This window comes from Aythya marila (assembly GCF_965140915.1).
Source record: "Aythya marila genome assembly, chromosome: 5".
In the NCBI taxonomy this organism is placed as follows: domain Eukaryota; kingdom Metazoa; phylum Chordata; class Aves; order Anseriformes; family Anatidae; genus Aythya; species Aythya marila.
In genome coordinates, this window is record NC_139046.1 from 63030665 (window position 1) to 63056254 (window position 25590).

At 39.2% G+C, this 25590-nt stretch overlaps 1 protein-coding gene across 4 annotated transcripts in view; it reads left to right on the top strand.

The window, feature by feature from the left end:
- Positions 1–827: 827 nt before the first annotated feature.
- The window catches only part of AMPD3 (adenosine monophosphate deaminase 3), a 45552-nt gene continuing 20789 nt past the window's right edge, over positions 828–25590 (top strand). For 3 of the 4 annotated variants that reach the window (XM_082761882.1, XM_082761883.1, XM_082761885.1), the window contains exons 1-11: positions 1387–1540; positions 5019–5244; positions 7726–7921; positions 8390–8555; positions 10638–10857; positions 13314–13443; positions 20805–20999; positions 21246–21377; positions 22260–22423; positions 24002–24128; positions 24966–25129. In XM_082761882.1, coding sequence (XP_082618008.1) covers positions 1519–1540; positions 5019–5244; positions 7726–7921; positions 8390–8555; positions 10638–10857; positions 13314–13443; positions 20805–20999; positions 21246–21377; positions 22260–22423; positions 24002–24128; positions 24966–25129 — 1742 coding nt within the window. In that variant the 5' untranslated portion in view covers positions 1387–1518. Of the gene's footprint in view, positions 1260–1386; positions 1541–5018; positions 5245–7725; positions 7922–8389; positions 8556–10637; positions 10858–13313; positions 13444–20804; positions 21000–21245; positions 21378–22259; positions 22424–24001; positions 24129–24965; positions 25130–25590 lie in introns of those variants that run through there. The other variant, XM_082761884.1, reaches the window with a different exon arrangement.

A 25590-nucleotide genomic window follows, 5' to 3' on the forward strand; every position in this document is an offset into this window, starting at 1 on the left:
ATGTGGGCAGGACAACTGTGAGTCAGAATTACAGACACTTATGGTATGTAGTTTCCTGGGCAGCAGATGGCTGGTCTGGGTGTAGCCTGGCAGCAGCTCATGAAGACATTCAAAGTTGCTGTGGGAGAAACATTCACACGCAGCATAAGCCTTTTTTCAAGCTAAGAGAAGAAACTGTGTCTATTTTTTTTTTTCACCATCATTATTTTAAAATCAATCTTATGATTTTGGATGTCTGCCTTGTTTTCAAATGTCTGGCATCAACAGTTCCATGACTCATACAATACCTGAAGACATAACTAGGTTGATACTAGCATAAGACTCAAAACAGCTGGTCTTCTTTGCAACTCGTACTTTGTAGAGTCCGTAATTTCTTTTTATTTCCCTTTCTTTTACACCAGCTGTGTGAGGCAAAAGAATCTCTGAAGACCCTGAAGTTTATCAATGGAACATTTCTTCCTTGACCAAGTTGGCAGAACACAGAACTACCTGATGCCTGACATGCTTTGGGAGTTACCTTTACCCCGTTTGTCATCTTACTCTAAGGGCCTTTTCTCCACTTGCTTCATTCCCAGTGCTTCCCTGCACTGGAAAGATACTTTTGTCTTTAAATGCCTTATGATTGGACCCCATATGTTGTAACCTAAACTTATCTTAAATGTTTCTAAAGTGTTCAGCTCCAGGGCCTAGAATCTCTCACATTGGGGTCAAATTATTTAACACGCGACAGTCTCCATTCCTGCTGAGTCATGCTTGTTTTGACCTTCAGTTATTTGCCTTGGGCTCCTTACTCAGTACATTTATTTTCCGGTTCTTTTCATGCTATACTGGCACCTGAACCGTGTCTCCACGGAGGAACGAGCATCGCCGCGAATACCCCTGACAGGGATGCCCTGGCAGCCAACTTATCCTCCAGCAGCACCTTCGCCCCGGCCTCGCGGCGTCCTGCTGCCGAAGCGGAGCTTTCCGCGTCCAAGCGCTTTAGGAGGCAGCGGCTTGAGGGAAGCGCCCGGCGGCGGAGGCGAGGCGCGGCGAGGCGGGCCGGGCTGAGCTGAGGCGAGGCGGCCCGCCCCGAGCCATGTGACGGCGCCGCGGCCGTCCCGGAGCCTCCGTGGGGAAGCGTCCAGGCGCGACGCGGGGCAGCGGCTCCCCCTGAGGCGGCAGCCCGAGGGCAGACCCCAGCCGGCCCCTCCCGGGAGCCGCAGGTGCAGCCCGAAGCCGCGGCCGCCTCCCCGCCGGGCGGGCGGCTCCTCACAGAGGTACGGGCACGGACACGGTGCCCCCGCCCCGCCGTTAACGGCTCCGTGCTGAGGGGCCGCCCGGGGTGGGGCCGGGGCCGGGCAGGGCAGGGCAGGGCAGCGGGGGCGGGCGGCGCCCCCCGGGGCCCCGTGGCGGCGCTGCGGTAGCGGGCGGGCGAATGCGGCAGAGGGAAGCGGCGGCGGCGGCTGGCGGGAGCCGCTCCTCCCTTCGCCGTCCCCTCCTCGCCGCCGGCTGGTGGCGGAGCCGCCCCGGCGCAGCATGGCTCTCCCCGGGGCAGGCGGTGAGTCCCGGCCGGGGGGCGGCGGCGGCGGCGGCAGCGGGCCTGGGGCTGCTGCGGCGGGAGCGGCCCCGGGCAGGGCCCGGCTGGGCCCCGCCTGCGCGGCGCGGCGCGGTGCGGTGAGGGGCGGTGAGGGGAGGTGAGGTGAGGTGAGGTGAGGGGCGGTGAGGTGAGGGGCGGGCTGGCAGCCCCGGCGGCGGCTGCAATGGCTCTTGACACGGCCGCCGCATCGGTTTCATGCCGCACGCCTCAAGGGAAGTAGCTTTCTCTGCCACAAAGGTGCTGAACCCGAGCTGCCGGTGGAGGCTGAGGAAAGGAGAGCGTTTGGATGGCGGCTGTGTCCCCATCCCATCCCATCCCATCCCATCCCATCCCATCCGGGTGCGGAGCTGTTGCTCTCCAGGTCGCTCACCTTGGGTAGAGGACAGCAAGCGCTCCTATGGAAGGATACAGGGTATGAGATCCTCATCCCTGCCCCGCTTTGGGATGGCATGGTTTGCATGAGGTGTCTCTCAGCTATTTCAGGTTTGTTAAACTCCTTTCAGTGACATAAGCTAGCAGTGATGTGGGCAAACCTTTCGTTTGCTTGAGCAAAAGAGATCAGATTTTATAAGAAAGAAAGGAGAAAACCCAAAGACAACAAACAAAAAGTGCTGCTCTCCACAGTGGGTTGATTGTACTTGTAGCTATGCTTTCAGATGTGAACCTACGTTACTCTAGTAACTTAAATTATGATTTCTCATGCAATTTATTTCCCGCTGCATTGTTGTTTCTGATCATGATTTTTTAAGAAAATGTTCATTTATACTCAGAAAGTAGTCAGCCAGTGATAACCACTCAAACACGCAATTTTTCTTGTTCTAGTCAGTCAGTACTGAAGGTATCTTCTTTGCTGATTCAGCAGCAGAAGAAATATTCCACACTTGACTCAGATCTCTAACACTCTTACTGTAGTTGAATTACAAACTAGAAATGTTGTTTTTGCCATGGCTGTAGTGGCCCAAAAGGTCCTTGTTGCCGGCAGCTGTGTGTCAGTTACTACTGTGGACAACTGCGCTTGTTGAGGTCAGTGGAAAGACTCCCATGACTTCATTGAGGTTTGAAAGTGAGAAACTGAATCTAAGTTTGGATGCTTCTAAGGCATCCTAGTGCATTGTCATTGAATCATTCAGTTAGGCATGTATGTATTTTTGTTTCTTATGTAATTAGACTTTTTTTTTTTCATGAAGACTCAGTACTAGTTGCAAAACAAATACTCTGCAAGTGGAAAGACTGCATTGGGTCAGATCAAAAGTTCTTTAAAATCAGTAACGTTTTTTCACTGTCCTCTGAATTCATTACAAAAATAAGAACACAACGAAATGTAGGCGATCACTAAATTGCCATGCTATAGTCCAGCCTTTCTCTCGTCACCTTTTAATACTCTATTTGCTTTTAGAATAAAAGGAAAAGTGTTCTCAAAGCAACTGTGAAAACAGGTGGATGTTAATTGGAATCCTTTAGACTGAAAACAACTGGATCACATATCAAAAGGGATCACATATCAATGTATGAAATTTGAAGGATGCCTTCAGAAATACTCTAATAGGAGTGCTGATAAGTTATGCCTTGAGTGGTTAAAAACTGTCATGCCTCATGCAGATTTCAGCATACCTCACATTATTTAAATGAATACCATCTTATAAAATATATTTGTATTTTTGTAACCAAGAAAGGCTTTGAAATGTTGGTTTGGACACAAGCTGAACATATTGGCAGCGCTTGGATCCATTTGTTGTGATGTTCATTGCTATTTTTAACTTACATGATAAGAATTAGATCTTTGTTGTAAAGTCCATAATTGTGAATGCATTGAAAAGTGCTTTAAGCACATAATAAATAGTGCTGGACAGTGCTTGCAAGAACTGTATTTTTTTCTGCTCCAGAATGCTACCAGATATGTCAAAATCCACTTGTTGCGTAAAAATGAAATATAAATAAAGCAATGAAACTACAAAACAAAACAAAACAAAACAAAAAACAAAACACTAAAGATGGTATTTTCAGTACTGCTGCTGTCACAAAATGGAAATATTTTGTTATGTAAGGCTACTTAAATAGAAATTGAAAATATTAAGCATATCTTTAGAAAAAACATTTAAATGCCAAGAAGAAATTAAAGTCTATATCCTGTCTGCTTCCCACATGCAACTCAAAAGCAGGATATGACCTACAAAAAATATCCACCGAGTTAACTAACTACATTTTTACTTTGGTTATACAGCCATTTTATTCCATAGCCGCTGCACAACCCATGTATTTGTGGAAAGAGTGGGGTAGAAATAGGAAAATGAAATAGGTAGAAAAAAGAAATAGGTAGAAATGTGCAACATTCTTTTCTAACTTACTTTTGGCTCTAAAATTGCTTTCAAGTCACAGCAGAGAAGGAGGCAGGCAACTGAGTGGATGTGATTTCCTTGTTCCGTGCAAGTACATACATACAGCTAAACACACACGTTGCAAACAATGGTTTATCAGATATGCCATTAAGTTGCATCTTCTGGCAAATCTGCACGTACCTATCTTAGGAATTTTCATGAGGCAAGGTAGCACCATGTGACAAGGAAAGAACACTCCCATTACACGTTATACCCTTGCCTTTTGTTATGGTCTCAAAAGCAGTCTGGAAGGCCATCTTCTGCTTATGTTTTAACACTTAGGACGTCTCCAAGTCAGCCAAGAACTAGGGACCAGTGAAAATCTCGTATGGTATGCCTTTAGGTATACTTCTAACCTTCCTTTAGTAGTTTTTATACTTCAAGCTGAACTGGCACATTATAAATTGTGTTCCTATTAGGGGAAAAAAAAAAACACAACAAAACACACCTCAATGAGTGCACGAAGTTCTGAATTTGCAAATTAGCATGGCCCCAACAACTAAAGATGCTTGTGGAGTCTTACAATTCTTGCGTACTGCACAGTAGTTTAAACTCTGTTTAGACTTCTACTTAATTCAACTTCTGAACAGAAGGCTCTGGAGAGACTTTATAGCAGCTTTCCAGTACTTAAAGGGGGCTTGCAGGAAAGCTGGGAAGGGACTCTGTCAGGGAGTGTACTGACAGGATAAAGGGTAATGGGTTTAAACTAAAAGAGGGCAGATTTAGATTATTTATAAGGAAGAAATTATTTGTTCAGAGGGTGGTGAGGCCCTAGAACAGGTTTCCCAGAGAAGCTGTGGATGCCCCATCCCTGGAAGTGTTCAAGGCTGGGCTGAATGGGGTTTTGGGCAATGTGGTCTGGTGGGAGGTGTCCATGCCCGTGGCAGGGGGGGTGGAATGGTGGAATTAGATGATCTTTAAGGTTATCAATTCAAACCATTCTATGCTTTTTGTTCAGAACTCTTAATTTCAACAGGTGTACCACAAAAGAAAGAACAAACCCTGATCTCTCACATATGTTAATTCTACTTGTATTTATAACCTTTAACTGTCTTCCTTATTAGCTGAGATGCCCAGACAGTTTCCAAAGCTGAATATCTCGGAGGTGGATGAACACGTGCGGCTCCTAGCAGAGAAAGTATTTGCTAAAGTCCTCCGAGAAGAAGACAGCAAAGATGCCTTATCACTATTCACCGTGCCTGAAGATTGCCCTATTGGGCAGAAAGAGGCCAAGGAAAGGGAACTTCAAAAGGAACTGGCAGAACAACAGTCTGTGGAGACAGCCAAAAGGTTTGTTTGGTAGTTGCTTTCTTAGTGGAAAATTATTTTTAAGTGTGTTTGAGATAATACTGAAATGTTTGGCAAATAACATTCTGCCTGTTATTACTTCAGGAGAAAGGTGAACAGCAGGTACCAAGAGCACCTGTGCGGTGTCCTTCCGTGCTATGCAGATGGGGTAGGGATGGGTGAGATTGTCTCCGCAGCTGTGCTTCCAGCAATTGCATAGATATTGCTTATGCAATTTTAACAAACAGCATTGCTGGATAGAAGTGAAAAAAACTCACTCATTCTTTAATGTAAGAAGGAATCAGGGGAAAAAAAGAGGACAGTTCTTTTTTTCTTGAATAGAATAGTTTCATTCAGAGAAACGGAAAATTTTAACTTCCAGAAAATGACTAGTGGTAAGATATTTCTTCTAGTCTCTGTAAAAATAGATGAAAGCAAAGTCTTGACATTTAACATCAAGGGAGAAACAGAGAGTGGGATGGGCATAATGAGGTTATTTGTAGGTTTCCTTAACTCATGGAGATAAAATTGAACTGCTGTCAGCTACAAAAGTGCACATTTTGAATTTAATTTTCCTAGGTCAGTGTACAGTCAGTCCACCTTCAGTTTACCCATGAATCTAATCAAGCCAAACTCGATTTGGTTTACAGTTTTCTTGTGTGAGGGAGATAGCCTTACACTGATGTCAGGCTGTCCCAGTATCTTAACCTTAGTGGACTGGCTAGACTGTTTGCTAGAGTCACATGAGCTCAGCAGCTGTCTAATACCAGAGTCTTTCTTGGATGTGTACAGACTCATCAAAAAACAGGCAAACAAGAAAGCATTTGAAACTGATAGGTAAACACATGTACCCTATTAGCTCCAGACCATCAGTTGGGCAGCACATGGCATTGTGTTTCTGGAACAGAAGGGAGAAGATTTGGTTTAATTAAATTAAGGTATGACACACTGATGATGCAGGCTTAGACTTTTGTTTTTGCTTTGTGCAAGTGGGTTTTCCAGTTGGCATGTTCTTAAACAAAAGTGCAGAAGGGAAAACTAGATGTTATCATTCATATAACTACCTGGTATCTTTCCTTCTGAAACAGCAAGTTTCACTTTTAAGGTGGTAAACTGCCTCATAAAAATGTTCTATCAAACTGTGTGTTTGTGTGCCTAAAGTTTTGCACTAGTTTAACAGTGGGAAGTGGGATATTACATATATGTTGCTTACATGTATTTGCCCTTATCCTAAAGTATTGAAATGTACTTAGAGAACAGTTATATGAGTAAAAGTCCTGTTGCTTTCAGTTGCAGTTGATCCAACATTGCCTGTCAAGAATTTCATACTGATTTCAAAGGTGGCTCCAATTAGTTGTGAGGATGGAATTTGGTCATAGGGTATTATTCATATTATTCACACCACCACTGCGTGTTGAATGCCACAGAGGTAATACACAACTTCCAGAGAGAATTCCAGTATTCCTTTTCCTTTGTTAGTGGTTCTTACTAACATATTAAAGTGTTATCTAGTTTATAAAATAAACGAAGAGTATTTCCACAGCACATAACAAAGTGACATCAAAGGTTGCTTATTAGATGAATATTCAAAAGACATTTAAACTGAGTAAGAAAAATAATGAAATCTTTAGAGATATTACAAAACTTCACTCAAGATATTATGATTATTTCACTGAAAATTACAGCATGCTTTTTCGGCTGTTTTTTTCCTAAGGTACGCATCCATCACAGTTTTGCTGAGAAAGGGTCCAAGTTTTTAAATCCATGGGGGATAGCCATTTACTGTCCAGAGGGGAGAAATAAATTTGCATATCACAGCCATACTATATTATTACTCAGATAACCAATGTTAGCCTTTTGCTCAAGTCTCATCAAACACCACCTAAGGAATAACTATATTTGCTCATCCTTGTTCTTACAAGTTTAATTGAATGACTATATATATGAAATTTTGGTGCATAGTGTTGTTGGAGAAGTAGATGAGTTTTTAAAGCCTCCATGTTTTGGGAAGAATGAAAAGTTTGTATAATAGCATGATAACTTACATCAACTTACCTTATATGACATTCAAGTACTTTCCTCTGATACTTTGAATTCTAATCTTACTGGCTCTAAGAATCAGATTCTCCTAAATTAATACCAGTGATCATGTTTTCTTTCTACCCAGAGACTCGCTGATACTGAATTTGTAAGAAGTGATACAAAATAATCTTAGTGGTATCTAAGAGTGATTGTAAATAAATCATTGTGTATTGTATTTGTGTGGAGGGTAAGTACAATTGTATGTAGCATATACCATTTGAAATATCATTGGAATAAAAGCTAAAAGCACAAATATTTTGTGACCAACATTTTGCTCATGGTATGAGATATTTCATCTTGTAAAATTTTTTAGAGGGTGATTTCTTTGCTGTAATCTGTTTTCCAGTGTACTTCATGTTTTATACTGAGGCTCATTTAATGCTTTATACCATGAATTCCTAGGAAGAAAAGTTTCAAGATGATTCGATCTCAGTCTTTATCATTACAAATTCCATCTCAGGAATGGAAAGCACCGTCTGCCAATCCTGTTCTGTCTCCTACAACACCAGTTCTTCAAAGTGGTTTTCTGCCAGTCCAGGTGCCATACGATGTACCAGAGTTTCAGAGAGTTTCAATTAGTGGGGACTACTGTGCAGGGGTAAGACATTATTTTTCTCCCTTCCTGTATCTACAGAAAAAAATTCCAAACCACAAGCAGCTAATATATTTCAAGTGTGAAATGATACTGCATCATGGCTCTCTGCAACAAACTGTAAAAGGTTCTATATTTGTAAAACACTTGAATTCATGTCATTTCAATTTATTTATACTTATTCCCATAAAAAATAAATTGGTAGGTCAAATAGATAAAAACATAGTCAGGCATTGAATACACAGGTAATATATGGTAGGAGAAAGAAATTCCATGTGTGTGTATGTTTTGCACATTGCATTTGGACTCTGCTTCTGTCACTGGCTTCCTGAGACCTCATGTAAGATCCTTATGCTCAGGTCACACAGATCTATATTTCTGGAAATCCACTCTCCTTGTTATGGGCACGGTTTCAGTTTGTGACTAAAGCTGCTGTTTTATTTTTGTCAGTATTTATCCAGTCTTTCCTTTCAGGTTACAGTTGATGATTATGAACAAGCTGCCAAGAGCCTGGTGAAAGCTCTTCTCATTCGAGAAAAATATTCACGTCTTGCCTACCATCGCTTCCCAAGAACAACATCCCAGTATTTGTGTAGCATGCAACATGAAAAATGGAAGGTTGAAGATGAAGTGCATCCAGGTGAATATCCTTGTTTTTAAAATATAGAATTAAAACCATATACTACTCTAGTAAAGGTGAGTTGGGTTTTTGTTATGGTCTCTTCAGAGTGTATTTGTCTCTATAATTTATTCTGTTAGTAATTGATGGAGAATCACTGATGGACTTAAATTATAAAGCCTATATCTGATCCAAAAGTTTGAAACTGTTAAAAGCTAAAACCGTACCAGACAGTCATTGGTTTCTTTCCAGCAAATGGGATGGTACGTAGCGCACTTGTGTTCCTCCTCGAAAAACATACATGAATATAGCTTCAAGTGAAAAGTCATTCCTCCTGATCTTGGCATACTAAAATAAAATGGATTATGAGCTCATCTATGTTGTAAATTGAAGCATGATACATACCAGTTAGCAAGCCCTGAGTCAGTAATTTCACAGGCATGGCACGCTTGCCATGTCAGGTCTGGAAGCTGGATAGTCACATTTGTTGGGCAGTCTGCCTGGGTAAATAAACTCCAATCTCTCAACAAGGCTTATTAGGTTGGACATATTCCCAACTATATATGTCACAAATCGTATTTGTCACCTAAGTGGGTTGTGTCTTGAAAGCTTTGCTTATACATGAAACTGTTTGCACTACTAGTTGTTGGATTAGCCTGTGTGGAGCAACCTTTGGTCTGTTCAGATGTGCCAGTGTAGACACATCCATATTGTTGGCAATGTATTCTCAGCCGTAAAGTGACATTTTGTATTATTTTAAATCCACTAGCATCTAGGTCACTAGTGGGAAGACAATGAAGAGAAGTATTTTCAAGCATTTGTTATACCGAAAGAGTGCAAAGAGAGCAGTACACTGAATATTCACAACAGGATAGATATTTCAGTATAGCTGCTGAGAAGATATTTCCAAGCTATTGTTATGTTAATGATTTTTTTACAGTTATGGTTTTAAGCTGATGTTTTATTAATAATAAAATATCACACTGTCTTAATATGCACAAGTTAGAGATGGATAGTTATGAATATTATAGTATGATATCAGTTTATAGCGTAAGTTCAGATGCTTTATGTGGATAAAAGTGGGTAGTTACTTTATAGTCTTGGTTTAACTGAAGAGGCAAAAGGATTCTGAATGATAAGAGTGAGTGCAAGGATGCAGTTCAGTTGATATAAATATACAGTTGTGATTTAATTAATTTTGTAAGGGATGACAAAACTGTATTGAGAAAATCCTAACTCTGCTTCTGGTACTTCAGTCATGATCAGAAGGTCAAGGAGAAAACTACAGTTGTGTTGTAATACCTCTGGGTTCCACATTTCTTGGTTCTATGCAAAACCAATAATAAAAAAAAAAAGCGTTTTATTAACACACACACACGCACGTACACACATACAAACAAACAAAAAAAACACCACTACTGCCTTGGTCAGAGTGGGAAGCACAGGGTCTTAGGGTCTTAAATTATTTCCTGCTCTACCATGAGTGAAGTGTATTCAGGGATTGTTGAGAGAAAAGAAAATTGTATTGTGTGTGCACTAGTCTACCACACTAGACTATGGGAGGGGCAGAGGTGGAAAAGTAAGGCAGTCAGTTCTTCTCTGGTTAATGTTTCAATGTGAGAACAGCTGCATACTGGAAGCTTAAATACAAACTTCCAAAATTACTACAATGAGTCAGAAGGTGAAAGCAGTGAAGGTTGGTATGAAATCTACAACTGTTAGATTGTTCTAAAAATATAAACTGTACTTTCAACCATCCCAATTTAAATACTTCTCAAAACTTAATTTGAAACTTGTGTCATCATACATTAATAAAGAATAGTATTAAATCTATTTATACATTCGTTCATAGAACTCTAATAATTAGAGTAAAATATTTGAACAAATGTAGGCACTTGAATAACTTGAGTGACTGCAATTAAATATGAGTCTGTCAGAATAGAACTATGTTGTAACAACAGATCTTCTGTAGCAACCAAAAATATAATTTTAATGCAAGTATTGAGATCTGCTAAAAGTGAAACATAGAAGTAGAAAGTCATCTTTCTACTATTTGGCTTTTTGTATAAGCTACTTCTAAACACAATGTAAATTTATTTTCAGACTTCCATTCACCCCCAGATGAAAACGAAGATCCTTACAATCTTGATGATGCTCCAGACAATTTGGATTATGTTATCAAGATAAAAGGTGGCATTCCCTTTGTTTATGATAACAAAGAAATGATGGAACTCAATGAGCCTCGGAGTTTGCCATATCCTGACCTGGAGACCTACACTCTTGACTTGAGCCATGTTCTTGCTCTAATTGCAGATGGTCCAACGTATGTTTTTCCTTTTCTTTCTTCCCTGCCCCTTCAGGCTGCTAGTTACCTTAATATTTCTCACTTCTATGACATTTAATTCCTCAAAGTATTCTACAGTCATGCTTGTTTTGCCTCTCTAGCATTAGCACATCACAAAAAGACTTAATAAATGAAATCCAGCTGTATGTTCTTTTCTTTTTAGTTTCTTTGCATCAGCCATGGCAGAATGAGCAACAGTTAACAGAAAAGTAAGACATCGGTCAAACATTCCCATTCAGGTCAAATCTGACCTAAACTTCTTGAGGCATGGGAACTGAAACTTGAAACTTGAACCTTACCTTTTTTATTTTGGCCTGTGCTGAATTTGAGGTTTTGAACAGTTGTCTGGAATTCCTTAATGTCTGCTCTGCTCTTGCTGCATGGAAAGAAACTGTTTGTATGTACAATACACATAACAGCTCAGCAATATAAATACTCAGTCAAGTTTGTTCCAGATGTGAATTAACTGTTCATGTGTTGCAAAACTGATCTGCGTGTGCATAATCAAAATAGGTCTCACTTCCCAAAACCATCAAGCTTCCAGGGAATCTCCAAAAAACAGAAATATAGCAACTCCAGCGTTGTCACTGGTACACTGCAAAGTCCATGCCCTGTGAATAGGGAAAATGTGTGTATCTAGTTTTTAAAGTTTATTTCCCAGCTGAATACTGGAAACATCAGTGTCCTATAGCTTCAACACCAGGAAAGGAAAAGAATCCATCCCAGGATGGAACAAAGAAGGAACCTGGACTGTTCTTCCAAACTATTTGCCCTGCCTGCCAGCACTGCACTCCTAGTCCTCCTGACTTTGAGATCAAGTTGTGGTGACAATGTGTCGAGTTAGTCACACCTGTTATATGTTTTCCTACTAGAGTTTGTGTATGACACCTGCAGCTTAATCTGCCTGCCTTTTGCTGGCAAAGTAGCTGGCCTGAACAGATCTGTCCCATTCCCTAACCACTTATTCAAGAGCAAAAGCCTGTGCTCCTGCTGTTATTGTCAGTGTTCCTGCTCCAGATCAAAGTTAGCTTGAGTGTGCTGCTTTACAGTATGCTCTAGGTAAATGCATTTCCAGTTTTATTCAGTGTGTTATATTCCAAGAGAGACAGATATTGGGAAGATTAAAGGAAAATGAGGACAAACTTGAAACCAAACTGACATACTGAAGACCCTTCTTTTTACAGCATTTGTTAACAGTCTATGTAAAGGAAGCCAGAAGAAGGAGGGCCCTTGGTAGGGCATGTTAGAAAACTCAGCTTTGTGAATGCAGCAGCAGTCCTTTGCTCCTTTTGCTTTTTCAGATTAAGCATTTGCAAGCTGACTCACTCTCCCTGATAACTATACACAAACCAAGAGGAAATTTTTTTTTCAGTAAACCTGTTGCATAAGATTTTCATATTCTATTGTTTCCTTGTTTGCAACAAGTGCTTTCCTATCTGTCATTTTTGTCTGTCATGCATGGGCCTTCTTGGAGATCGAGAACCCATTGTTCTTTAACCTTTGCTCTTCTTGAACTGGTGAAATCTCACCCCTATCCAACAAAGATAGCCTGCAGCAGGCAAACTGGTCTTGAGCGGTATCTGATACAATGAGACTGTATTTGAATCAGACTTTCAAATTTGTTATGGAATTTGTGTTCCTTGGAGAGATTGTCAATAAAGAAGTAGGAAAAAAAAGAAGGCTGAGTATTACATTAGTAATGCCATAAAAATATTGTAGATTTGATAAGAATTTGCAGACAGTGAAGAGAACAAACATATGATTTATTAAAAAGAGAATGAAAACCATAACAGAAGATGAAAGTGAAGCTGGAGGAGTAGGCAAGCAGGAACAACAAAGCATGACTTTTCTAAGAAGAGCGCACAAAAGTATTTTGGGGAAAAAAAAAAAAGAAACTAATATATGTACACAATAGATGTGTTTCTAAGGACCTTATGTTGGCTCACATTGAAAAGCAAATAAGGGGGAAAGCATAGGGGGAAGAAGTCTTTATTTTCATAGTAAAGTTTTGATTATAGGTTGTTTCTGTTATATATAAGGTGATCTGCTCTATGGGATTTTTCAATTCCAGAATAGTAGCAATTGATATCACATTTCATTTTAAGTTTTTGTTTTCTCTGATCATATCGTTACTAAAAGAACTTGGTTTAGGCACAGATAGAGCAATAAAATATTTGGACAATGTGAAGCACCTAACAGTATGGTTATGTATAGTTCTGTTTCATTAGAGGTTTCACAAGTACCTTTGGTCTGAAATAATACTGGATATTGACTAACATATGTGTTAACCTCTAGGAAACAAAGTACGGATTTGCCCTTTATTTCATTTTAAAAAATATTTGTTTTTACTGTGAAACCTTTGAAGGTCTTTCTGAACTTGCAATACAAACAGTTCTAAGTTACAGGTAATTTTTTGTGTGTGTTTTCTTTTACAGAAAGACATACTGTCATCGTCGGCTTAACTTTTTAGAATCCAAATTTAGCTTGCATGAGATGTTAAATGAAATGTCTGAATTTAAAGAACTAAAGAGCAATCCCCATCGAGACTTCTATAATGTGAGAAAGGTAAGTGTGGGAAGGATTAAAGGCATGACATTATTTTCAGCAGGAGTTCCAACAATTTTGCTTTTTTTTGGTGTGAGGTGTAGATGATATGCATGAAGTTGTGTGTGAATACTATTCAACTGAATTATGTTATTTTCAGAATATTATTTTTTTTCTACATATTAACACTCACGAACATTAACCTGAATGCAAGTGTGTTAAGGGGATTATGCTAAACTCCTCTATTTACTTTTTCAGAATCAAGGGGTTTAACTGTATGTAGATTGCTTTAAAGGAGTGAAACAGTCAATCAAATTAAGCTCACTTGGATTATGAATAAAAGCATCCATGTGGAGGCTTAATTGAGTTTAGTTAATTCACTTAAAAGATAGCTCAACTGCATTTTCCTGCTTTTGTGTAGATAAGCCATAATAAACTGCAGTATGAACAGCTGTATATATTCCAGGTAAAAAAAATCACTTCAAATTGAAATTGCATGTCTTTAAATGCATGTCAAAAGATCTATGGAAACTGAACTCATGTTTCATACTGCCACCGGTATCTGGTTTTAAAAAATTAAAGCCTGCACAATATTACAAAAAAAACCACCATACTTATTAGAGTTATATTCTTAGCTGCATCTGATATGCACTGGGATTTAATTAGGAGACAGGTTAGGGGAATCGTAGGAGCTTGTTTCATTTCCTACCACATACTCAAGGGAGCTGCATTCTTTTAAAAGCATGGAATCAACAGTGTTATGTTGCTTAGTTCGCTTCCCTTTCTTCAATTTTAAAGGATGTTACTGGAGAGAAAATGCTTCAGTTTCATAAGTGAGATTTCTTCACAAAGCAGCAATCGTTGCTGGTGTTTTTAACCGTTTCAGGTCCATTTTGCATTGTTTCCGTACACAATTGAAAGAGGTAGTCCTTACTTTATAACTTTGAAATTTAGATCAACAATCTGATCCTTCTTGTTATGTTTTGGTTTGCTAGTACATCAAAAAGTCAGTTAGGCTTTTCTCTATAGTGTCCAGTGTACTGGCTGCTGAATGTTTGCTACTGTTGTGGTAATAAACTGTCAAGCACAAAATCTGCTAAGCAAAAGTGTTTGATGAATGTATCTCTGTCTGTCACATGGCCAGAAGCAGATGGACTGTTAGATAAGTTCTAATGAATTTCACGTTTTTATCTGTTATGAGTGTGGATGGGAGGATCTGTTAGCTAATTCACTCAAGTGGCCAAGATTCAAATCTGAACTTGTTGGCAGTTATCTTGCATAACCCTAGCCAAGATAATTACTCCATGCTACATTCAGATAAAACACTTGCCTAGCTGATAGAGGTGTTAATAATAAAACATATGGTGACTGAGAGATGCAATGGACAGGTGTGGATCAGATAAATCCCTTGGCAATCAGTCTGAGTAGAGAGAAGCTTTACTTGCTCAGTTCAACTTTTAAAAGCAACTATTCAATGTCTCTGAGCATGTAATTATTTTCTAATTATCTACTAGTAAATAAGCCAGTCAACAAATGAATTAATGTTGTTCAGAAGCACAAAATGTGCATCAGTCAACACTCAAATTCAAGAGAGAAGGAACAAGCTTGCTCTTCTCTGTCAGAGACTTGTCCTACTACTAGATATTGCTTAAAAAAAATCTTGCAGCACAGAGTTAATCTTGCTTAAACCCTTATGGATAATATTTTTATAAAGCACTCTCTGTGGCAAGTAAACTGTATTGTAGACAGAGTTACTGTAAGCCCACAAATAATCATTTTATCGTGCTAGTCTAAGCGATGTTTGGATCCATAACTCACCAGAGGTGCTTCTTTAATAATAACAGCATCAACAGTGAAATTTATAATAGGAAACGGGCGCTACTAGGGCCTATATTTTCAGGATGTCTCTCTTTTAGTCAATGCTTAACAATACATACTGCCCGTTTGCAAGAAATAAGATTCACCTCCTGACAGAGTTGTTACTCAAGTTGTTGATTACATCTATCAGACACTAGTATGGAAATACTGGTACAATCTGTTTGCTAATGTAACTGATGGAAAATAACAAAATTAAAGCAATCATGAATATAGTAGCAAGGTCTATCAATGGCACGTATCACTGTATTTAGAAAGGCACAGGAGAAAGCTCGTCAGCATTATTTGCTGACATGACAATTGGAGTTTATTGTTCTATTCCCTGCCCTTTTCTTTTCCTGGTTTAGTGGGAGTTATCCAGAGAGCTTATCAATATAATAAATCCCAAGATAAGATTTCCATTAAGTAAGGGAAGTGTATGTATATATCTGAGGTATTGGACTTGACCAGAATGCAAACAGGGAGATGTTTTGCACTGATCAAGCTGGAATTGGAAAATAACCCTATAATAATGACACAAACATTTCACTACACAGATGAGAGTCCAAAGGTGGTAAGATAGTGTGACTGACTCCACTTGGCTCACCACAGGAGGTGGACAACTGTCTGTGTAGGAGAAGGCTAACTTTACACAAGACTTCTGAGTCTGCCATTAGCAAGGCTCTCCCACGTTCTCCAGCCAATGCATAGCAAAGTGCAGTCACAGTGACTGCTACATAACTCCTGTTTGGCTGCATCGGGGATGAAATATAGTAGCAAGTTTAGCTCCACAGCACACAGCTGAGTTCTAGCCTTTGTGTATTAGGGTATCTTGTTTTCATAAGCAAGGATGCGAGGTTTTTGAGCTGGGCTTCAAACAGACCATTTGTCCAACAGCCTCAGATATTTGAGGGCTGGTGGTTCAGCCTTTCAGCTGGAATGTAAATACTTCAATGTAAAGGAAGTATGTTGAATATTCTTTTACTTTATTAAGATGTTACTAATTGCAGGAGGAATTTACTGTGCTTTTTTGGTATTGGAGTGGTTTCTCTTAATAGGAACTTTGGTTTGTCTGTATTGTTCTTTTTAGGGGAGAGGTTGTTTGCCTTTACCTTTAAAAGAAAAAAAAAAGGAAAACATTTGATTACCTAATATTTATTTGCTGCCTTTATGAAGTGTATCTGTGTACTGCATTGATAGGTGTCCTTAACTGCAGATAGCTTTGATATAGTCTTCTAAAGATGAAAAATTGATGGCCTAGTTCTCCTTCCATATGCTTTCTCTTTTCAGCCATTATTTCAGTGTGTCAGTCAACCAGACCTGAGGATATGACACATTGCCCTAGAGCAGAAAATTTTGTGTCTTCTGCCTTTCATTGTCTATTACAGAACTACAAGTAAAGAATTAAGCTTAATGAGGAAGGTTATTGTTTCCCCTTTGAAAAGTTAATGCAGTGTAAATATATTGGTGAGCAGGGAATCTGTCAGTGCAACATGGAATGATATCCTGTCAATCGGGTGTTGAGGCTGTAGGGAATTCCCTGGGAAGTCCACGAAGCTCATATTGGGGCAGAAGCATGCACAAGTTGAAGTGCACATATGCAGAACACCAGGTAGTTTACAGTTGTGATGTTGTTAATCTATGCACTGAAATCTATCCATGAAATTAATGCGACTTGGTGTTTTGTGGAGGTCTGAGAGAGTGGGAGCAAAGGGAAGCAATGCAGGAAGAGGAGGGAGGCAGAGCGGCTTAGGGAAGGGGGTGCCTCCGAGGTGTGGTTGGAGGGCAAAGGGAACTCCACACTGCGAGCTGTACACAGATGTAACCATATTGACTGGAAGTACAAATGTTTCATTCACAAAGTGTGCAGACAGAATGGCATGGGTGCTCAGGTCAACAAGGAAAGGGCTGGTCTGAAATGAGAAGGTGCAGAGGAAGACAGGATGGCTCCATTACTTGGAGAATTGCTGAGGGAAGGGAATTTGACCATCTGTTGATGAAAGAAAACTGATGTCTGCCACTGCTTGAATGGACGATGAAGTTAAAAGAAGTAAGGAAAGCTTTGGGTTAACCATTATCTTCGTTTGGTTAAAAAAAAAAGTTCACACAAGGCATATGTGTTCCAAGATAGGCGTCTGGCAGTCATTTTTTTTCTTCTTTTCATTGAAGGTTAATGTGACCTTGCATAAAATGCTTCCTCTTGAGGGAGAGGAGAAAAAGAACTGCAGTCAGAGAGCTTGGCTAAGGGTGTGCAGCTGAGTGTTTTTTATTTTTTCACTAAGGGAAAATTGGGATGGAGTGGCAGTGTAATAAATCTGGACATGCAGGTAGAATGCATGCAAGTAGAAGCAAATAAACCTTGTGCTAGGGGATTGTTATTCATGTCCCAGAAAAGACTTAGCTTAGTTAATGTATGAAGAATAGGATAGTACCAGCTTAAGAATGGGACCAGTTTTGTTTTTAGGGTGAAGGAGAAGGCAAGGGGGCCATTTGTCACTCTTATTTAAAGTGAATAGGTTCCATTTTTTTTAGTAGTTGCCTTTCATAGTAAATAACAATGAGTTTGGCAACAATTCCCTAACATGATAATGTTTCAAATACAAGTTTTAAAAAATTCCTAACCAGAGCAGACTATATAAGCTATATATATTTAAGCTATGGCTAAAGGTTCTATGACTAGCTGCTTCATTTGGATGGGATTGCACCCTGAATTGTGAAAATGCACAATAGCATACAGACTAATATATTACATGCTAGGCAAGGTCAAAGCTCAAGTCATTAAAACCTTTCAAAAAAATTAAGTAGCTCCTAAAATGCAGAACGAAGAAAAAGCTGTGTGTTACTCCATTAAATTTTTGTTGATATAAAGTTCCTGGATGTGTAAACGTTAGAATGTACTGGATAGTTAAAGTAGCCAAAGTACTGCATCTTCTCTGATAAATGCATTCTCTGGTAGAAAGTCTCACTCTCGGGCAATAAATATATTTCGAGAAAGGGAGGGAGAGAAAGAAAAGAAGGCAGGTCTTGGTTCCCAGGGAATAAGCCGGATGTGGTTAGCTTAGCTCTAGAGCTGTGTGTGATATGGGTATGGGGGCTGGTGAGGATTTGACAGGAACTTGCAAATTGCAGAGGCACACTTGAGAAAATTATTTCTCAAAGAGAAGCAGGACTTTAAAAAAAAAACACAGTTACTATTCTGTCATCTGATCCTTGCATACAAGCAAACAAAATAAACAAAATGCCTCCTTGCTTTCCCTTACAACAGTAGCTGAGTCATGTTGATTTAAAGGAAGAGGAAGTGTTGAAGGGACAGGAATTTCAGTAGCTGAGCCACCACTGAAACTACCACGTTCTGAAACTAAATAAACTGTACTTGTTAAGGTTGTCTGTAACTAGTATTGTATGCTTATATATTGCTTTCTCATGAATGTTTAGAGCTTATGTATCTGTTAACTGTTATTTAATTCTCCCATATAAGTTAACCAAACCTGCTAGTACATAGAATTTCATTGGTACAGGACCAGGTTGTAGTAAACAATGTTTTTCTAAAACAGAAAACAATCCCTAACTTAAGTAAATATTTATAAAATGCACTTGGGTTCAAATGTCGATACAAGTACTCCGGGGAAGATAATAATATGTTAAGCAGAGCTGGTTTTACTATTTTACACACAGTAGTGCTTCCTGTGCATTAGTAGTGTACCTGCAGTTGTGTACTCTGAGACAGGACTGGTTCTTGCTTCTCTTCATTCAGCTGTAGTGTCTAGCACATGGGACTGACAGGTCTTACAAGACCAGCTTACAGAAGGGTTCTGCAGGAGTAGGAAGCAACATACAGTCAGTTTGTAATGCATGTTTCAAGATTATATATAACACGGACAGGATGGTTCAGGTGTTAAGTCTAAAAAAGCACCTCAGAGTTCCTCTATCCTATATATTTGGTAGGAGATGGTTTGGAATCATAGTAAGTAACATTTTACCATAAAGTGTTATGTTTATGTAGCTGGTGCACAAGGCACGTGTTAGAAACAGTGAAAGCTGGGACTGTTTCTACCACACATCCTTGCTGTTGCAGCCCTCCATGTCCAGCTAGTTCCTGGGCTGGAGGCTAACACAAAGCTTAGCAGGCAGCCCGTAGCACTACTGAGCTAAAACTGCTTCTGCTAGGATCTGGCAGTCTGGATTGGAGAGCAGTTTCAGAGTCTGTCAAACAGTTCGCAGGGCTTTTGCGCTTATCTTTTTGTCAACTGTGAAAGCTAATCAGGACAGTGTCTTATGGGTTATTTGTGTGTGTGTGTTTTGTTGGTTTTGCTTTTAAATTGATAGTAATTTGTTGCTAGAGGCATTTCATTATTTTGCCTAGGCTATTTTGCATTTAGGCTATTCTGTTTTTCAGTCAGGATGAATTACTCAAGGAATTTCACAGCATATGTACCTATAGGTGCTGCTTCACACACACAAGATACTTCTGTGCTTTTAAATTCCCCATTATCCCTGCTGAAGCCTATTCCTTCCTTTCAGGTACTTAGTCCTCATGAAGTTATCAGCATTACCTGCCTTTTCATAAAAGCAGAAGTTGGGGAATATACCTGATTTTATTTCTTCTATTCTTTATCTGTGTAGTTAAAAATACTGAACCCTTGGCTGCAAGGGGACTGTGTTATTCATTGCACATACCTGCTGGAGGCAGAAATTACACATACTTGAAATGGAAAACTTAAACCAACAAGCTCCCAGACCTCACCAGTTGTTTCTTTGGATTGTGATCTATCTAATACAGGCTGCTCAAATAGCAGTGCAAAGAAAAATATCAGTGGAAGCTGGTTTGTTCTTGTCTTTTTTTTTTTTTTTTTTTAAATAGGCACTCCAGAAAAAAATGGAGGACTGCTCTCGGTCCTTCTGTGAAGCTTGCACTTCCCTCAGTGTGTGAACAGTTCTGAAGAAACTGAAAGACCTGTCAGTATTATGAGTTGCTGTATTGTGATTAAGCTTGAAAAAAGTGACAAAAATCTCTCATATGCATGAGACCTGAAATGTTTCATGTGGTTGAAAAACAAAAATGACTTATGCTTTCGGAAGTGGCTGAGAATTCCAGGTCCTTTCAGTCAGAGAAGATGGTTATAAACTATGGTTTGTACCTAGAACAACATCATTGATTCATGGATGAAATCTGTTAAAGGATACTAAAGGATCAGAACATTCTTTAAGGAAGCCTCGTTTTTTTTTTCTGAATCCAAATTCTGTGATTGGCATTTGTAATGTATCTTGTTGAAATATTTCTTATATAAAAAGTGAACTATTAACTGATGGTTACTTTATTTTATTGATAGCTCTGATGATTGAATAATCCTCCCCAAACCAAACTGTCAGGGTTCTGAAACATTTTGACTTGCTGAGGCACTAATCCATTCATTGCTTAAGGAATATTTTAGAAGGCTTTAGTCATTGTTGTCACTGACATACATCAATTAACAAAGTAAGTTTATATATAAATATAACAAGCATGAATGACCTTATTTTGATTTCAGGTTGATACTCATATCCATGCTGCTGCTTGCATGAACCAGAAACACTTACTGAGGTTTATAAAGCATACATATCAAACAGAGCCAGACAGGATTGTTGCAGAGAAAAAAGGCAAGAAGATGACCTTAAAGCAAGTCTTTGAAAGCCTTCACATGGACCCTTATGACCTCACTGTAGACTCTTTAGATGTCCATGCAGTAAGTAAGATACCAAAATAAGAGAGAAAAAACTATGTTTACTAAGTGTGAAATTCTCTTTTCTGCATTTTTTTCATAACATTAAATCAGAATTTAAACTCATGCATTACTTCACATGTTTGAACTAAGCACAGTTCTTTTCTGTGCATTTCGTTTCTAGGCAGTTTTATTTATAAACAATTTGTGTACTTAAAACCAAGATTATTTGTGTTTTTTTTTTTGTTTGTTTTTTTTTTCCTTCTATAGGGTCGTCAAACATTTCATAGATTTGACAAATTCAATTCTAAGTACAATCCAGTTGGTGCCAGTGAGCTGAGGGACTTGTATTTGAAAACTGAGAACTACATTGGAGGTGAATACTTTGCTCGCATGGTCAAGGTAAATAATTTTTGTGTTTTTCCAGCTGTAGAGAAATAATGGTTAGTAAAAGATTTGTGATAACTGTATCTAGAGTTAGCAGTGTGGTTAAGTGATTCTCAAGTATTAAGCTTGCTCTACCAATTTATCAGAAAGGCCTCTGCTAAGTCGGCCACTGCTGCTTCCTAAACAATTGTTTGAGCTCTAAACTGTGTATAAGTTCAAAGCAGGGTTGTGTGCAGTTTCAAACTAATGGGGAGCTGCCAAGACTCAAATCACTGGCTTAATATTTTGTTAGGATGTAGTTGGCTGGTGCTAGTTGCTAGGGAAGGGAAGACGTAAGAAAGCACCTCTACAGAAATCTGTATCTGCACACATATGCACAGGCTTCAGATTTGCTTCTTACAACAGAAGAATTAGTTGTATTCATGAACTAAATATCAATGATTTTTAGATATATACGAGTACTTGTCTAAAATTAATAGCCTTAAAATTACTTACTACCATGAGTTCTAGGTCAGATTCATTAATGCTCTGCTTATTTTACGCAGTCATTTATGATGGTATAAAGTATTACTGTTCTGATTTACCAGTTTTGGACATATATGTATGTCTTGCAAAAATATTTGGAATAGTTGCACAAAAATTTTGTCCTTTAAATTTAGGTGTTATAGTTAGTTATACTCAAATGGCATTCTGGTAGAATATTTAAATACCTAAAATAAAGTAAAAAAAAAAACAAACAACAACAACAAAACAAACAATGAATTAACAGACAAGCAATTCCCTTTAAGGAGTAACAGTACAAAGCTATGCCTGAGGAAAATACAGTGATGAATATACTACTAGCTGTTAATGATCTTCAGTGTCCATACTAAAGCAAATCTATTTATTGTTCAATAGGAAGTAGCCCGTGAACTAGAAGAAAGTAAATACCAATATACAGAACCCCGATTATCCATTTATGGACGGTCTCCTGATGAATGGCTGAACTTGGCAAAATGGTTCATTAAACATAAAGTTTATTCCCCAAATATGCGCTGGATAATTCAGGTTCCCAGAATCTAGTAAGTAATCACGAGTTCTTGGTAATCCTAAGAGTTTGAAATCATCCTAATGAATTTGTTTTAATTTCTTATATATTTTTTTTAAATGGCTTATGAGCTGTTCTGTAGCTCTATTTATGAGCAACAGCCTGGGAAATTTATTCTTGACCATTGCTGACAGTCTGGGGGTGGAGGAGGAGATGGGGTTTAAATGTACTCTTATGAAGCTATTCAAAACAACTGTGAAATACTTTAAAGCCTGAAGATACTAAAAACAAAAATCACAACTGGATGAAATTAAGTTGCATTTGCAGGCAGGGTAAAATGCAATTCAGTAATGAAAATAAATTAACTCTTGAATTCCGTAAGGGAGCAGAAATTGCTCTGCAAGACCATTATCATCAAACTTCCTCAAGACTAGTGACTAAATGACAGTGAACTTAGAAATGCAACCTGCATTGTTATGATTTGCAAGCTTAAATCAGTATTAGTACTACTAAGTTTTTAAGCATCCTTTGGGACTTCAGGTCCTTTATTAAATGTGTATTTAAAACTGTGTATTGTAACTAGTAGTCTCCCATGATGAGTTTGCCAGCCTTAATGGCTGAGCTTTGTGTTTTGAAATTGCATAGTTGGAATATGAGTAGAGAAAGAGCTGTCATAGTCTCATGTATCTCCCAGAGTGTATATCTCACTAAGGAGAAAGTTCTCTCCTTTCACAGAATCACAGAATCATCTAGGTTGATCCTCCAAGATCACCAAGTCCAACCTCTGACCTAACACTAACAAGTCCTCCACTAAACCATATCCCTAAGCTCTACATCTAAACGTCTTTTAAAGACTTCCAGGGATGGTGACTCCACCACTTCCCTGGGCAGCCCATCCCAATGCCTCACAACCCTTTCTGTAAAGAAATTCTTCCTAACATCCAACCTAAACCTGCCCTGGCGCAACTTTAGCCCATTCCCCCTCGTCCTGTCACCAGGCACGTGGGAGAACAGACCAACCCCCACCTCACTACAGCCTCCTTTAAGGTACCTGTAGAGAGCGATAAGGTCGCCCCTGAGCCTCCTCTTCTCCAGGCTGAACAAGCCCAGCTCCCTCAGCCGCTCCTCGTAGCACTTGTTCTCCAGACCTCTCACCAGCGCTTCCACTAAGTCATGCATTTAATGACTCACTGAACTACTGCCTCTCTTTTGTGAAAGCCTCACTAAACCATAACATTTTACTTTCATTTAGAGTAGTTAAAACTAGAGAACAGACTGTCATGAGGGGTGATTCCTTATCTCCCCTTTTCGTACTTGTATTGCTGTAAAGGAAAGGGTCATTGTTCTTGAGACGACATTTACCACTGCTTACTTGCACTATTTTTGGAGCACTCAGGAACTTCTGCAGAGTCTGGATGAAGCAGAATGCCAGGCAGTGCAGGAAACAAAGCACAGAAGCAATCCCTGCCCTGACATTAAACTTTGGATTTCTCAATCCTGGTAAAACTGAAGCCTTAAAATATAAACAGAAATGAAAGGAAATGTGAAAACTGATGAAAAACATAAGATGATTAAAGAATAGTCACAACTGTGTGTATTTTTTCCCCTTCAGTGATATATTTAGGACAAAAAATATTCTGCCTAGTTTTGGGAAGATGTTAGAGAACATTTTTGTACCTTTGTTTGAAGCAACAATCAATCCCAAAGACCACAAAGAACTGCACCTTTTCCTCAAATATGTAAGTATGCTCGGATATTCTGTCTTACATGAAATGGAGCCTCTCCTATTCAACACAGCTGTTGCCAGACACTAAAAGAACCTTTCTCCTACGTAGAATACTTATTTCTGTTTTAAAACAGCTCAACAGCTATTTATTTGTACTACCAGTAGTCCTCTGTATAATGAAGGACCAAAAAATGTTCACATGCTCTTGTGCAGAGGGAACCTACTGATCTGGTACATGAAGGAGCTTACCTCCTTTTTGGAGGTCAGTCTCAGAGGTGACTGAAGGGAAACAATGTGTAGATCCTGATGGGGCTCAGGAAAGATCTGGTTGACCTCATTAAGAGAGACATCTGTGAATGTATCTCAGATCAGAACTCAAGCTTTCCTGGGAGCTTCAGGCCTACAGCTGCTGTTCAAATAACAAAGCAGATGAGTTCAAAGGGTTATAATCTGTATCTATGACATTTTTTTTCTTTTCCCCTCGACCCATACTGTTGTGCCTTGTTAAGATGGAGCGCTTCTGAACACTGTAGCATCAGTGGCAGGACTCATCTTCCTGCTTAACAGGAGGAATGTGCCATGTTCATGCTTGTTCTTTATTTGTGCTTCTGCAAACCCTGCATCACAGTAGAACTAGTTTCTGGAGTGAGCGTTGCTGTTTGGGTAACATTTCAAAGAAAATATGCTATTGCTGTTGTCTGCATGGTGTGGTAGAAGGGCAGAACAGCATAACTGCTCGCATAAGGAGGGAAACTAGATGCTTTGTGCAAACAAGTCCTGAAACAAGAGTAAGTAACATCAAAGTTTACTTCTTGAAAGCACTAATTCCTGTGAATCTCATCTCCTACAGGTGACTGGCTTTGATAGTGTTGATGATGAATCCAAACATAGTGGCCATATGTTTTCTGACAAAAGCCTTAACCCTGACCTCTGGACCAGTGAGAAGAATCCCCCATATAGCTATTATTTGTATTACATGTATGTCAACATCATGTTGCTGAACAACCTTAGGAAGTAAGTAGTCATTTGCTCTCTTATGAGTTTCTGGAAAGAAAAAAACAGTTAGAATCTTGGTCTCGATTGAAGTCTGTGTCTAAATCATACATCTTTGGAAGCAAAGCTTATCTCAAACAATTTTTAAAAAGAGTCCAAGAGGAGTACATGATTTATTCTGAAAATGTTAACTGTAGGCTTAACTTAAATGAAATACTCAGAAATTGTAAAGGCATCATGTTAATATCTTCATTTGACATTTGTGTATAAATTCCTTAAATCTGAATATACTTAAAACAAAAAAGAAAGAAATAAAAGAAACCCCACAAAACTGACTTGTTGGCCTTTGCTCAGATTCACAGTGGATTTCCAAACCTAACATACTTGTTGGTAGCTTGTTATCTCCTGCTGATTTTAGAGATACAAAGTTGTGAAATGCTAGTTTAAGGGCTGCTGCTGTTACTGAAGACAGAGGAAGCCAT